General features: G+C 56.8%; 1 protein-coding gene across 1 annotated transcript in view; it reads left to right on the top strand.

Annotated features, from left to right (window-relative positions):
• The window catches only part of Ak8 (adenylate kinase 8), a 111,749-nt gene that overhangs the window by 1,989 nt on the left and 95,430 nt on the right, over positions 1–14,330 (top strand). The window contains exons 2-4 of the mRNA XM_013153254.3: positions 492–576; positions 6,331–6,380; positions 8,595–8,708. Of these exons, the coding sequence (XP_013008708.2) occupies positions 492–576; positions 6,331–6,380; positions 8,595–8,708 (249 nt within the window). The remainder of the gene's footprint in view (positions 1–491; positions 577–6,330; positions 6,381–8,594; positions 8,709–14,330) is intronic.

Below are 14,330 nucleotides of genomic sequence, written 5' to 3' on the forward strand. Positions count from 1 at the left end.
GATTTGCTTGGGGTGGGTAGTGGCAGTTGGGAAAGCAAGGACAATACAAGGCAAAGAACAGAGGGCACACGACGGGGGCGTGCAAAGGCATAGGACAGGTGGGCCATTTACCTACTGCTTGTGATCAGTAAGGCACTTTCCCCTGGAGAGCGGGGGTCCAGATGACAGCCACAAAAGGATGAAGAAGGTGCTGCCCAGGCTGAGGGAAGAGGCCCCAAGAGGACCAGTGCTGCAGGAGAACAGAGAGACCTACTGGCACCTTGAGGCTGCCTGCTCTAAGCTAGGGCAGGTGGGGCCTCCCCTGCAGTACCTACACGGCACCCGCATTCCTAAGCTCATGGAGACCCTAGCAGATGTCAGCTGTGGCAGGTGCTGGGTCCCAGGGAGAAGGCACCTTTGGTGGGGTGCAGTGGAGAGGCAGACCAATAGCTGACATCCACAGCCAGCAGGGGCAGGTGTTGACCACCTGGGTGCCTGTGCTGTGTCCGCAGAGCATGCTGGAGCAGCTCCTGATCCACCAGCCCGAGGATCCCATCCCTTTCATGATCGAGCACTTGCATCGGGACAACGATCATGGTGAGCTCACGGGTGGCCCTTCCTCCTCCTCTTCCTCCTCCCCTTCCTCCTCCCTCTCCCTTTCCTCTAAGATCCCATCCCACCCCCTGTCTTACCTGTGTCAGAGCAGGGTGGGGAGAGAGTTTGACAACTTGAAGTGGTTAATTGAAAAATGCCTTCATTTCTTTTGGAGCACAACTAATAAAAATTCTCTTGCCAAGTTATTAAAATGCAAACCTCAGAATGGCCCACAGAATCAATTATTCATGCTTCCGCCTGCCCTGGCTGATGTCGCCTGTTGGGTCTAAGCTCTCTGATCACTCTGCTTGTCAGGTGTAAGTTGGGTTTCTGGTCTACCTCGACAGGCAAGCACTTGGGCTTTTCTGATGGTCTCATTATCGTGGCTGCTAATGAGTTCCAGAGCTCCCCAAACCTCAGGTCGGCCAGACCCAAGGCCAGAGCACAAAACCAGGAGGAGGGAGGTGGGAGAAGGAGACACCAGAGCCAGCAGCCCCCTCGCCCTTGCTGCATCCCCAGATCGGTTGATTTACCAAGCGGAGGCTCATTCTGGTCCTGGGTGAGCTGGTTCAGCACTGGTATCTCGGGGTTTGACGTTTCTTCTGCTGGAGCTTTAGCTGCTTGAGGGCGCTATTGGCACACCAGTGAGCTGGTGCTTGGTGCTGCTGAGTGCGTGGAAACCAGAGATGCCTTCCAGTGGGGTTCAGACACCAGGTTGTTTAAGGGGAAAAGATGAGAACAAGGAAGCTGCAGACCTCTAGATGCTCCCAGCTGCCTGCCCTGGTGTAGGTCCTGGGGTCTTCGTCCTGACACTGGTGAATCACTTCACTGAGGGCTGCCTCAGTTCCTGGGCAACTGTATAGACCTACGCAGGGGGTTTTAGGTGAATCCCAAGAGTGCTCTTTTGTGAGTCTCCAGTTAGGCAGGAATGGGTGAGCCTGTGGGTATTTCATGGTCTGTGGGTATTTCATCCCAAGGAGGTGGAGCTATGACCCCGAGCAGGTGGAAGGTTCTGCCCCGACCTGCCCCGCAGGGCAACCATTAATGCCACCCTCCCTGTGGTGGTCCTCACTGCTGCAGACCCGAGCTCTACCGGAGGACTGAGGAGGAGGAAGTCTCTGCCTCCATCCTCTTTCCCAGCCTCAAACTGAGCCGGAGCCAGGGCTGCAGTCCACAAGCCCTGGCTCCTTCCTTAGCTGCCACCACAGCAGCTAAGGTGGATACAGAGAAGCGGAGGAACGGGAAGTGAACAAAGCAAAAGTTCCCATAAAGGGAAAGGGGAAGAGAAATATGAGCCAAGGCAAGCTGAAGCCAGTGAAGGGAGCAGGCCATGAGCTCACACTGAGCTTTAGGTCCTCCTGTCTTCAACTATGCAGACAGGGAGACCCAGGGACGCTCTGGGCCTCAGTTTCTCATTTGCAAAGTGGGTGTGTGCAGTGGACTGAAATGCAGGCCTCGAAGGCCTGGCCTACTCTGTGGTAGCCAGTCAGTCTTGTTTAAAAATCTTTTTATTAGTGCTTATTAACATCACAAGATGCTTGGTCTCAATGTGGTGTTTTCACACATGCATGTAACATATTTTGATCATATCCATTCCCCAGGTCTTCCCCAAAACAAATTGTGCTTGTAATGAATACTTGGGGTTCACGGGCCCTGTCTACTGTTGGCCTCCAGATCCTGCCTGGGGCACATGTGGGCCACCGTGTTTTTGTTTAATTTATTTGATTGTTTGTTTGAAGGCTGGCTTCAAACCTACAGTGATCTTCCAGCCTCAGCTAAGTGTTGAGATGCACACCACCATGTCAAGGTCTGCTCTACGTTCTTTTTTTTTTTTTTTTCTTTTTCTTTCTCTTTTTTCTTTTCTTTTTTTGTACAGGGGATGGAAATCACGCCCTCGCACTTGCCAGGCAAGCGCTTATGGCGCTGAGCTAAATCCTCGGCCTGCACTGTGTTAACTGCTGACCTCCAGGCTTCTTGCTTGGGCCTCAGCCTCGAAAAGCAAGAGCCTGAAATGTGCGACAGATTGTCTTCTCTTTCTGTCCCGATCTTGCTGCTTTGTCCGCAGATGGCGGTTTCAATGTCAAATCGCCCCCTGCACCAGGACAGTTCAGTTCGAACATCCTCTTTCAGCTTGGCGGCGCTGGCTCTGATGTTGGTGGACAGCTGCCTGCTCCCCACTGTGATGGTCCCTTTTGATACACAGGAGACAGGGCGCCGCAAAGCAGGCTGGGGAAATAAGCGGGAGCTGTCAATTCCCAGATCCCAGGACAGCGCCAAATAATTCTCAGGTCCCCGTATGTGGAATTCTCGAGGGCTCCCGCGAGATGTGAACGGCAGGAAAGAGAGCAGCGTTGGTGGGGAGCTCAGCCTTGTGACCCCTCCAGGGAGCCCAGCTGGCAGCTCCGGGATGCAGGTTGCACTTTTACTTTTGCTGTTACCCCTTCCTCTCTTCGTTTGGCCCAAGTTTTCTCTGCAGAGCTGGTTCTTCTCATGCCCCTCCCCCCTCATTTTTCAAATAAACTTTTGGCACCGTTTGTGGCTTTGTCTCGTCCAGTTCTTTGTTCGCGGCAAAAAGGACCTGGACTACCTCTGATCACAGTGGCGTTTTTTAAAGGAACTGCGGGACAACACTTTGCCACCTACTTCTGTGGCGAGAAAGTCCGTGTCACCCCCGCTCACCTGGCTGCTGCAGCGGCCACCTCCTGTCTGCTCCTGGCTGGCCGGAGCCGAGGTTTTTAGCCCACAGTCTTTGGGTCCCCATAAACGTTGTTTTGGGGGTGAATTTGTTCTGCAGTCCTCCAGCCCCACATGCAGGCCGGGCAGCCTCTCCAGCTGTTGGGACATCCTTGTGACTTGCTTTTGTGACTTTCCTGTGTGCAGAGAAACCTGTTTGCACCATCTCTTAGAGAGGCGAGTCCCGGAGACCCCCAGTATGGCCTGTGACAGCCAGCGAATGCTTCCACTGCCCTAGACTGCCTGGCCTGGCACATAGTGGTGGCCTGAGTTAACTGGAGCTGGGACCTCAACCCTTTGTGTCCTGGGTTCAGGGTTACACGAACCCACACCACCCTGGCCTCCGGACTCATCCCACCGGGAGCAAGCACAGGAGCAAGTGGAGGAGCCACAGCCCTGGGGCGGGCAGCCCCTTCCCCACGCAAAAAGCAGATTTAGTACAAAGTGAGCGTTTACAGTGGCCCTGGGCAGTATTAGAGCAGGCGGTGGTGGATATAATGGTGTGTTTCGTTTCTTATCAAACGTTTGTCCAGGAAAGCAGTGTATTAGAGCTCCAATACCTAAGGGTTTTCTTGTGAATTTTAAATCATGCTCCTGGTTAAACCTCAAAAGGCTCGGTGGATGGAAAGGTTCTTTGATTTCCTTTGAAGTGCTTGGAGGAAGTTGATTACTCTTGGCAGTCAAGCAGCCTCTTATGACACTGTTTATAAATAATTACTCATGAGCAGAGCTGGAGTTTCAAGGTGTTAGATTTTAAAAACTGAAATTAATCACATAAATGAGCAGGAGAAATTAGGTGGGGAGAAAGGCCAGGGATGTTCTTCTTTTAAAGCATTTTCAGAGATGTGTACAATTTGGGTGCCACTTACAGGAACCTGGAAGGGGAGGGCTTCCCCTGCCGCCTTTAGGGCCGTGGCTTTGCCAATGTGTGCATGGTGCTTGGGAGCTGGACTCAGTCCCAGAATGCTCGGTGTCTCCTATGGTCCTGAACCCCAACACTCCAAAGCCTGCTGGGCTGGGCCAGGTTCTGGGACCCAGTGAGGGCCTGTTTGAGTCCCTTGCCTGTGGTCAGGCAAGTATCTTCCCTGCAGTCTAAGCAAGCCCCCATTCCACAGCCCAAGGCCCCTGTCCCTTTCCCCACCCTCTCTGCTGCCCCTCCAGCCTGTGCCACCGCAGGCCAACCACACCTCATTCTCTTGCCTAGCCGAGCATCCCCAACGCCACCTGGTTTCCAGACTCAGCCTGCAAATCTGTTTTCCACCTGCTATGGCTTCTCTTTCTCAGGGGGGAGGTGCCAGGAAGGCCTGGGTCTGGAGTCCAGGCCAAGGGCAAACTTTGGCCCTGCATCTCCACCTGGCTTCTGCCCCAGAAGCTAGAAATGCCCTCCCGGCATCCGAGATGGGACCGGCCAGGCCTGCGACCTCAGCCGCCTCTGTTGGTGAACCTCGCCCTGGTGGAGAGCAGGGCGGGTACCTGGGTGGCAGCTCTGGGGTCCGTGCCATCGCTGTGTCACATGGCACGGTGGACACAGGCTGTGGTGTCTGGTACCCAGCATAGTCCTGCTCTTTCCCCAGATGATTCCGTGGTGACACCTGAGGTGTCATTTCTGCTGGGGTTCTGCTGGGGAACCAGTGAAGGCCTGTTTGAGTCCCTTGTGGGCCCCCAGGCCTGGCTCCCAGCCGGCTTGGGACTTTGCGATCCATGTTGGCCGTCAGGTCACTCAGCTGCACCCGACTTGGCCGCGGGTTCTGAGAATGCTGATCAGCAGAGGGCGCCCTGTGTAAGGTGACGACCACAGAGAGACACAGAGCCACTGCTTCTGGGTGTGGGGTGAGGGAGACTGATTCCAGCTGCCAGCTGCAGGGTGGAAAGCCCTATCTGGGAGCCAGCACAGACTCAGGGAAGGACAGCATGCCTGGGTGGCTGCTGCTTGCCTTGCGGCGAGGACATTCCTGATAGAGAACCAATGGGTGACCAGAGAAGGGTACAGGAGGGCACTATAGGAAGGATGAGAAAGTCCAGAGCTTCTCTACCCAAGGAGGAGACCCTTTGGGATCCCGGGTGACACTGCAGGCCCAGTTAGACGAGGCCCCAGCAGCCCTCCTGCTTTGCTCGGCCGCTTCCAGCCCAGTAGGATCCCAAGTGGGTGCTCTGTGAGTGCAGATGGAGAGCACTGGGCATCATCTGGAGCTTGTCAGCGACTGCTTGGACAGGGTATAGATGTGCTGACCTCCTGCGTCCCCTTGGAGCTGGGCCAGGCCAGGAGTGGGCAGGGGGCGTGCGGCTCCCAGCTGCCGTCCCTTGGGCCGGTCCGTCTCCTTTTTAACCCTGCTCTGCCCTCCTGCTCTGGTTTCTGCCTGTGGTCTTTGCCCATCACAGTCCACTCCGCAGTGTGGTCACTGGCTTAGGTCTCTGGCAGCCGCCAGGACCATCCCAGAGCCAGACTTAAAGCCACAAATAAGCTGCCAGATTTTTTCATTTGCATAGAAATGCCCATATTCAAAAACAAAGATTTCCATATCGTGGGTTTTATAAATCTGGCTCATGTACTTGCAAGATTTTTTCTTTGTGTTTCTTTTCCATTACTTTGCTCTGCAAAATGATGGGGGCAATCCAGTTGGCTAACTAAACAGGCATAAATATGAAGGAAAAAAAGCATTGCGGGTCAATTTACATAAAATACAACTTTATTTGAGACAGGGTCCCTGAGACAAAATCTTTGTTTAAAATACTTCATGGTATTTGAAGCCCAGTGTTCTCGATATTTATTAGTTTGGCAAACAAGTTACTGCGTCCGGGTCCCCGCAGAGGTAGACAAATAAACCGTCTCGGTGATCGCTTACCTCTCTCTGCCCAGAACGCACTCCAAGGCGCGAGGGTCCCAGCCGCTGGGTGACGAATGGCCCTGTCACTGGCAGAAATGAAATCTGGGGAGGAGAGAAATAAATACGCCTAGACTGCCGCAGACAGAGGCGGCCGCTTTGTCTTACTGAGTGGTGACATTCAAATCTTTTTATTCTGCAGTGCCGAAGATCATAATATTAGGTCCGCCCGCCTCGGGGAAGACAACTATCGTAAGTGCGTGATATTAAATGTTGTAAAGCTGTGATATTTCATCTCCGCTCCGGCGGGCAGGCGCGCGTCTCCCCGGGAATTGTCAGCTAACCGAGCTGTTCCTTTCCTTTCTTCCTTTCCTCCTTTCCTTCTTATTTTCTTATTACAAACGACAGTGCACGTTCATAGGAAAAGCCTAGGACACACGAAAAAGCAGTTCCCCGGCCACCTGGAGAAAGGTGTTCCTTCTACACCCTGGGCTGCCCTTCCCGAGGGCTGCCCGGCCACAGGAACCGGACCCTTGCAGGCCTGTCTTATAGCCATGGTTCGAGGAGGAGGGGAGGAGGAGGGCTGGGTCCACACATTTCAGAGACGTTTGGTATGGAGCGTTAAGATTCAGTCTTAGATTTTTAATTAGGGCATATTTCAGCCAATCAGAAAAGCATAGACACTGTGTCCTCGGTTGTCATGTGCCCATTTCCCAGATTTGACATGCATTTGGCTATCTCTGTGTGCCTTCTTAGCTCTCTCTCCATTTTAAAGAAATGCATCTTGCAGACACTGAGACAGCCCGAGCAGAGACTCTTTCTGCAGCTGACAGTGAGCGCCAGCACGCACCTCCCCAGTGACAGAATCACGGGTGTGGACACTGTCATGAGCTGGTTACTGCCCACTGGCTGTCACCTTCCTCCGTGATGGGACAGCACAGCCTCCACCTGCTTTGCTCTCTGAGTTCGCCTCTAATTCTGTTGCTCTCTCGTCCATCTGTCCATCTGTCCATCAAGTCCTCTCTCCCTCAGTCAGGGTTTTTGGTGGAGTCCTGCAGCCCCAGGCTGTCAGCTTCTCCTTCTTTCTGTAGCAGCAGCCCTGAATGTCCCACCTTCACGCTTCGCTGTTAGAGATCAGGGCTTCCAGGCATTCGTGTTACCGGGGTGCTTTGGCAAATGCAGGTCCCGGCCCCAACAGAGGACTTCATCAGGATCTCCTGGGGCGGGCCCCAGAAAGCTGGCTGGAAGAGACTCCCCCAGGTAGTTCTGCCTTGGGGACCCCAGAGGACATTTGAGTCCCCAGTGGATTCATTTATTTGCTTGGTTGTTCAGGATGAGGGTCTCCTTTTGGCAAGGGGCTATTTTATTTATTATTATTATTGTTATTATTTTTAATACTGGAGATTCAACCCAGGGCCTTCACCCTGAGCTACATCCCCAGCCTTTTTGGCTTTTTAGTGGTGAGACAGGGACTCACTAAGTTGCTGAACTGCCCAAATTGGACTAGAACTTGTGACCCTCCTGCCTCAGCCTCCCAGGGTGCTAGCAGGCAGGTACTACCACACCTAGGCCAGCGGAGGGCGCTCCTGTCTTGTACCCTCAGGGCCGGCTTTGTGGCATTCCTGGTTCTGGTTCTTACACTGCTAGGAGCAGCTTGCTGGCAGAGCAGGTTCCAGGCACAAAGATGTTCTTACATCAAGTGCTAGTGTGACCAGAGCCATGGAATGTGTCTCCCTGGTCCTGGCGGCTGGCACTGGTGTTCGAGCTCAGGCCTTCTGGGGAATTCGCTGGTGTCACTCCCGAGCATGGCGTGGGGACACCAATTCTGATTTCACAATGTAAAGGCAAAATGTAATCAGACCCGAGCGGGGCTCTTTCCTGATCTTTTCCTGATGTGTCCCAGCCCAAGAAACAGGGAGCATTGGGTTCACCCCAGCCGGGGAACCGCCAGGGCCTCCGGAATCACGCCGGTGCTGAAATGGTCACCACGTCCTTAGATGCCGCGAGCCCTTTAGTGCGTTTATTCCTTCAGATTCAGCTCTCAGCTGCGGGCTGCACAGCAGTGGTCAGTGAAGCGCTGGTCAGCGTAGAGCTCCCGGCCTACACCCATAGGCCAGGCCACGCAAGCCCTGGTGTTTAGGAGGAAAATGAGCCGTGAGAGATTTACTGTCCCTCCCGCCCTCCCCTGCCTGGTGCAAACGTTCCTGTTAGGAACTCACACACAAAGCTTCGAAGGGCAGCTAGGGGGCAGCTTCCGGCCTGAGTGCAGCCACCCGTGTGTGCAAGGGCGACGCAGACGGGCAGGCTGGCGGGTGCTGTGTGGGTTCAGCGGCTCCCCCAGCCCCACAGACGCGAAGCCTCCTTGTGTCCAGCCTCGGCTGGGGGCTCGGGAGGACCTGGGCGTCTGGATGGAATTAGCGTTCACACTGTCACCCATTTCGCTAACATTTCCCTCTCCGCTTTCAGGCCATGTGGCTTTGTAAACACCTGAACACGAACCTCCTCACCAAGGGGAGCCTAATAAGAAAAGAATCCTCCTCTTTGGCTACGGAAGCCCAAAAGCTTTACCAGAGATTCAAGGTAGGATCAGCCCTGGGCGTAGGGAGGGGGACGGAGGGACCACGCTGCCCTGTCCCCCCGTCCGTGCCAGGGTGCACACTGTCCCTCTGCTCCCCTGGTTCCCTTTTCCAAGTAGGGGGGAGGCTGGCTCAGACACAGGCAGCATAGGGAGAAGCAGGCAGGGTGTGAAGGCGCCCGCCCGTGTCCTCACAGGGAGGGTTCTCACAGGCCAGGGGCGCTGCTTTGTCCCCGGAGTCTTTATGGTCCAGGTTGCTCTTTGACTTCTCGGGGTCAGCTGAGTAAAGGGGGTGGGGCCAGCGGAGGTCCCCAACCCACAGCGGGTGGCGCTGGTGGGGCTGTGCAAGCTGTGGGTTAAAGGGCCATTGTCCAGCTGTCTCCAGCATGGACAGCCCAGCCCTGACCCCGAGGGAAACCTAAGGTGTTTCCCTATCACTGCCTGGGTGCCTGCCCCTCCTTCCCACCTGTTCCCAAACCCTCCCAGCTCTGAGTCGGCAGAACACCCTCTAAAGGGAGATACAGGCTGGAGCACTTGCTTATTTGTTTATTTATGGCAGCACTGGGGATTGAACCTGTAACCTTTGCATTGAGCTACACCCCTAACCGGTTTTTAACTTCAGAGACAAGAGTCTCATTAAGTCAGTCAATTGCCCAGGCTGCTCTTGAACTTGGGAGCCTCCTGCCTCAGCCTCCCAAAGTGCCAGGACTACAAGCCTACACTGCTACATCCAGAAACATTGTTTTTGTTTTTTGTTCTTACTACCCAGGAACTCAAAGTGTTTCTTTAAAATTCTCTTTGGAGCCTAGAGTGTGCCCTTTCATGGCTCCCCGCTGAGGCCCAGGCTGCTTCCGTTTATGGGGAGGCAGGACAGTAGGGTTGGTGGGCGCTCAGTGTGCGCCGTGGCCCTGAGTGGACCGGGGTCCCAGCTCCTCGGCCTGCAGCTAGGTTCAGTGACTTGGTCTCTTACTTTGCCCTCGGTGCCTCTTCCCCTCTCTGTCCCCCTCGCCTGTGCTCTTGGGTGCAGTGACCGCCACTCTGTCCTGGCTCCTGTGCCCTGGGTTCCAGCCTCACACAGTGCATCTCCAAGTCCTCAGGACGGGTGGGATCCGGCGGGGCATCCCAGGCATGCACGGGGCGAAGTCTTCTCTGGAAGACAAGGGGATGACTTAGGGGAACCCCAGTCCACAGAAGGTGGTGCTCCCTTCGCAAGCTCAGTGCCCACTGCAGGGAATGACACCTAGGCAGCCCTGAGGCCTTGTGGAAGTCAGAGCTGCCTCGGCGTCTGGGGTGCTGACATGGATGGGAAAGGGGTCCCTGAGCCTGTTCCTGGGATGGGTGGGGCGGGCTCATTTCCAGGCCGCAGAGGCCCTGTGGGGATCAGGAAATTCCTGCCTGCCTTCATTACGCTAATTATCAGCAAGGTTCGGCCCCGTCCAAGTGTTTTCAGGGGTGCCTTGCTGGGGTTCCTGGTCCAGACACCAGGTGAGGGGAAGATGAAGCCAGAGGATGCCACCCAATCAAGGAGCCCACTGCTCTGAAGGGCCGGGCACGCGTGGCTCCAGGTGGGCAGGCTGGGCGGCTTGGGTAAACCATCTGCTCCTGTGAGTTCTCGAGGCTCCATCTGCAGGGGGCCCTCATCCTTCCGATGCCTCAGTTTCCCCTGCTTCTCTCGGCTCCGCCCCCGACTGAGTTCTCTCACCCTGCCGGTGCTCACAGGGCCTCTGGATCTCGGGCATCTCAGGTGCTTCCAGGGTTCCCCCAGGCACCCTCTGCGTGGCGAGCTCTGCTGTACGGTGCTGGGGCAGCCACGGCAGGAACAACAGAGAAACTGAGCCCAGGTCAGATGCGGGTCCCGACAAGCCCTCATTCAGTCCCCTCCTTGGTGGCCTGGTTGGTTTCGACCAATGCCCGACACCCATGAAGCCCTGGCTTCACTTTTTCTTGTGAAGCAGCGTAGCCGGATGTGGTGGCCCATACCTGTGATTCCAGCACTTGGAGGATGAGGCTGAGGCAGGAGGATCACAGAGAGTTCGAGGCCAGCCTGGGCTACAAAGTGAGTTCAAGGCCAGCCTGAACTGCAGAGTGAGACTCTGTGCCTGCTTCAAAAAGATTAAAAAGATTAAAAAAAAAAAAAAAAAAACCAGCAGCAGCAAGGATTCCTTGGCCCCATCATAGTAAAGCGATGCAGACCACGATCTGTTTCATCCAGAGAGCTGCAGCCATGGCTCCCCAGGCACTGAGCACACAGATGGTATGCCACATGCAAAAGTGGCCCTGGCTGCAAGCTCTGGCCACCCGTCCCCTGCGGTGTAGCCCTGGAAACCACCCGTTCACCCAGTCCCAGGAGCCGCCCACTGCGTCAGACCCCCAGGAAACAAACGGCCTCTCCCAGCGCTCCAGGAGTCCGGAGAGCGACCCCCTAACCGTCTGTCCAGGGTGGTCCAGGCTGGACCCCTAACTTGCAGCGTTCTTAGCCTTCATCCCTGCTGTCAGCTGAGGACCAGCCAGAGGAAGCCAGCGCTTCCTCCACCAGTGCAGGGAGAGATGTGTGCCCGGGTCAGCTGCTCGGGGTGACACCTCCCTTCTTGCTACTGGAGCGCGTCCCCTGGCCGCCTGCCCCCCTCGTCACCGCCACCACCTTGAGCTCTGCCTTCTTGGCCTGTGTGGGTCTCGTCTGGACGTCGGGTCTGTATCCCTGGCCCCAGAGACAAACACGATCGCAAACCTCGAAGACCACCAGTGGTCCTGAATATCCGGGCGGGGCTGCAGTCTGGAGACGGCGGGCTTGTGGCCCTGGTCCCCGAGTGACAGATGTCTCCTGTGGCAGCGCCGTTCCCAGCCTCCTCGCTCAGCCCATGTCTGACCTGCCTGCTTCTCCAGTCGAAGCCTCAGTGATGACGATGATGGTGACAATGGTGCTGCCGTGGCCAGGAGGCTGTGGCTGAGGTTGCTGGCTGGCGACGGACCCTTCGCCCTGCACAACTCGGTGGAGATGCTGACGCTGTGGCTCTTCCCACATGGGGTGAAAGCCGCCTCAGGGCGATCAGCAGGCCCAGACCCTGCTCGGACCCCAGACAGCACAGCTGCCGGCACCGCCCCCACCGTGGTGGCGCCTGCCAAGCCAGGTCCTGTTTTCCAGCACAAATGCCTCTGCAGGCCCCGGTGAGGTCCACGCTGATGGGCAGCAGGCGAGGACCAGGTGCCAGCTTCACTCTCAGGCACGGGCCCTGGGCTGTCATGGGCCTGACATTCCTGCTGCAGAGAGCTGGGTGTCACCCCATCTGAAGCCACCTAGCCTGAGGCAGTGAGCCTTGGTAACGCGTGAGCAGCGGGGGCGGCCTCTGCTCCTTTTGTCCAACTCTCAGGAGCAGGGCCAGGCAGCATTGTTGAAAAGCACTTCCCTGGCAATTCCAACCCCAGCCAGCGGACGCCCCAAGCCAGTCCCCACTCCTGGTTCCTCAGTGCAGTTAGGATTGGTGACACAGTTACCACCAAGTCAGAGGGAATCAAGTGCTAGAATCAAGTGTTGCATCAGAGCGGAGCGGCCTGTTTGTTGAGTGAATAAGTGACTTTAAAAAGGCTAGTGAGACACCTAGGAGCAGGTTTGCCTTCCTGAAGCTGGGTCCTTCCTGGCTTCACTTTCCATGCTCTTTTCAAATGTCAGATCTGCTCCAGTGCACGTGACCCTCTGTGCCTGGCTGTCTGGACTCTCACTGCCTTTAAGATCCAGATGAAAGGACCAGAATCCTCATCCGACCTCTGTCTGTGCACAGGAACCAGGAGCCCACAAAGAGCCACAGAAGCTCCATGTCGTAGTCAAGGATTGCAGGGGAATAGACTTAATACATAGGGTTTTATAATATCACCCAAGAGTCAGATGCACACACTGGAGACCCACAGGATCCAGCAGAGGGCCTGGGTCCCACAGCAGGGTCCTGCTCGAGTCCAGCTGGAGGCCTGGAGTCCACAGCAAATGTCGGGCAAGTCTGTCAAGGATCTGTGCTGGGAAGGCCCAAGGGTCAGGGTGGAAGGTGGAAAGTCTGCGCCAGCGGGGTGAAGGAGCTGTGCCAGAGGCTGAGGGATCCTCACGGGAGCCAGGAAGCGGTGCTCAAGCTCCCCCAAAAAGCCATCCTCAGATTCAGCTCCTCCAACAAGAGCAACCGAGTTCACATCAGGAAGCCAGTGGGACAGGCTTCTCCAGGAGAATGAACAGCACCACCCGTCCTCCGGTCTCCTTTTATGCTGTCGGCAGTGACCCTCAGGTGGGCTCCACACCCAGCACACACAGACTCAGTTCAGCGGGGGCTCCGAGTGGACCATCGGGCAGTCCACCACACCTTGCCTTCAGTCCTGCTCTGAACCCCGCACCGTCCTGTGGCTCAGGGAGGCACTGGGAGGAGGTGAACGAGCTGCCCCAGGCTCCAGGGCCATGGGTGGGGGGACCGGCCTGCTCTGGAGCTCTCCATGGAGGGCAGTTGCAGCCCTGATGGACCAGAGCCGTCTCCACGGCTCCATGCCCCCCGCCCCCGGGCCCTGAGGCCTCCCTCCAGGCTGCCCCCTCTGATCCCTTCTTTCCCAGCTCTCCCATTCCCTCCCTCGTGTCCCTCTCCCCGAAACCTCCTGCCTCTGCCTCCAGATCCCTGGAGCTGGTTGCTGCCAGCTCCTCGTCACCTGTGCTGACAACGCAGGTTGTCACAGAAGGGCTCTGGGCAGCCCTTGGGGCGGGTGACGAGGTGAGGGACACACCAGGCTGGCTCAGCTCTAACCCTCCCCGCTGCACTCCTGAAGCCCTGTGCTGTGGATCAAGGGGACACAGTGATGCGGTATCCCTGAGCGTGGAGCCTGGGGACAGCAGTGCAGGCTCAGGCCACTGCAGCATGAGGAATTTGGGCCCCTGGGGAGGAGCCACGCATGGAGCCACACGTGGGGCCTGAGGGTTGAGCTCTGGAGCTGGCACCTGGGCAGGCAGGGCCAGTGGGAAGAGGCCCAGGTCAGAGCCAAGGCAGCCAGCCTGCCTCCAGGGCAAGCGAGGGCTGGGCGTGCTGGGCCCCCCCAGGGGGCCAGGGCCAGCAGACACTTGCACTTGGGCCTGGCCTTTCCTGTGAGCAGGGGTGGCCTTTCTAGGGCTCTCCCCAGAGAGCCAGGCCTCACTTGGAGAGGGCTGGGCGGAGGATCGGCAGAGCTCGCACGGGGGCCTCTGGTTCCTGCTAAGACAGCTTGGCAGGGCCTGCAGAAGCGGCCCGGGAGCCCGCGCCGCCGCTGAAGTGACACATCAAAGCTGGCACCGAGACAGCACCGTGGCGGGGAGGCCCAGGATGGGCCGCGCTCAAAGCCACCAGCCTGTCCCCTGCCGTGTGGGCTGCGGGGGGCGCTGCACCCCGCCCAAGCTGCTGCCTTTCAACTCCTGTTCTCTGACTGCTTGGTCCCCCTGTCCCCACCTGGTCCCCGCTACGTCCCCCCCCTCCACCTGTTTGAATGCTGCCTCCTACTGCGTGTTGTCACAGAGGGAAGATGAGTCTTGGGAACAGGGCCTGGGGCGGAAACTGGCTCTGTCTGGGGACAGGAAGGGACATCAGGGGACAAGAAAGAACAAGAGGGAGAGGGTGGCTTCCTGTCACCACTCC

This window comes from Cavia porcellus, unplaced genomic scaffold (genome assembly GCF_034190915.1).
Source record: "Cavia porcellus strain 051 isolate PalLab524CR breed Dunkin Hartley unplaced genomic scaffold, mCavPor4.1 scaffold_49, whole genome shotgun sequence".
NCBI lineage: Eukaryota > Metazoa > Chordata > Mammalia > Rodentia > Caviidae > Cavia > Cavia porcellus.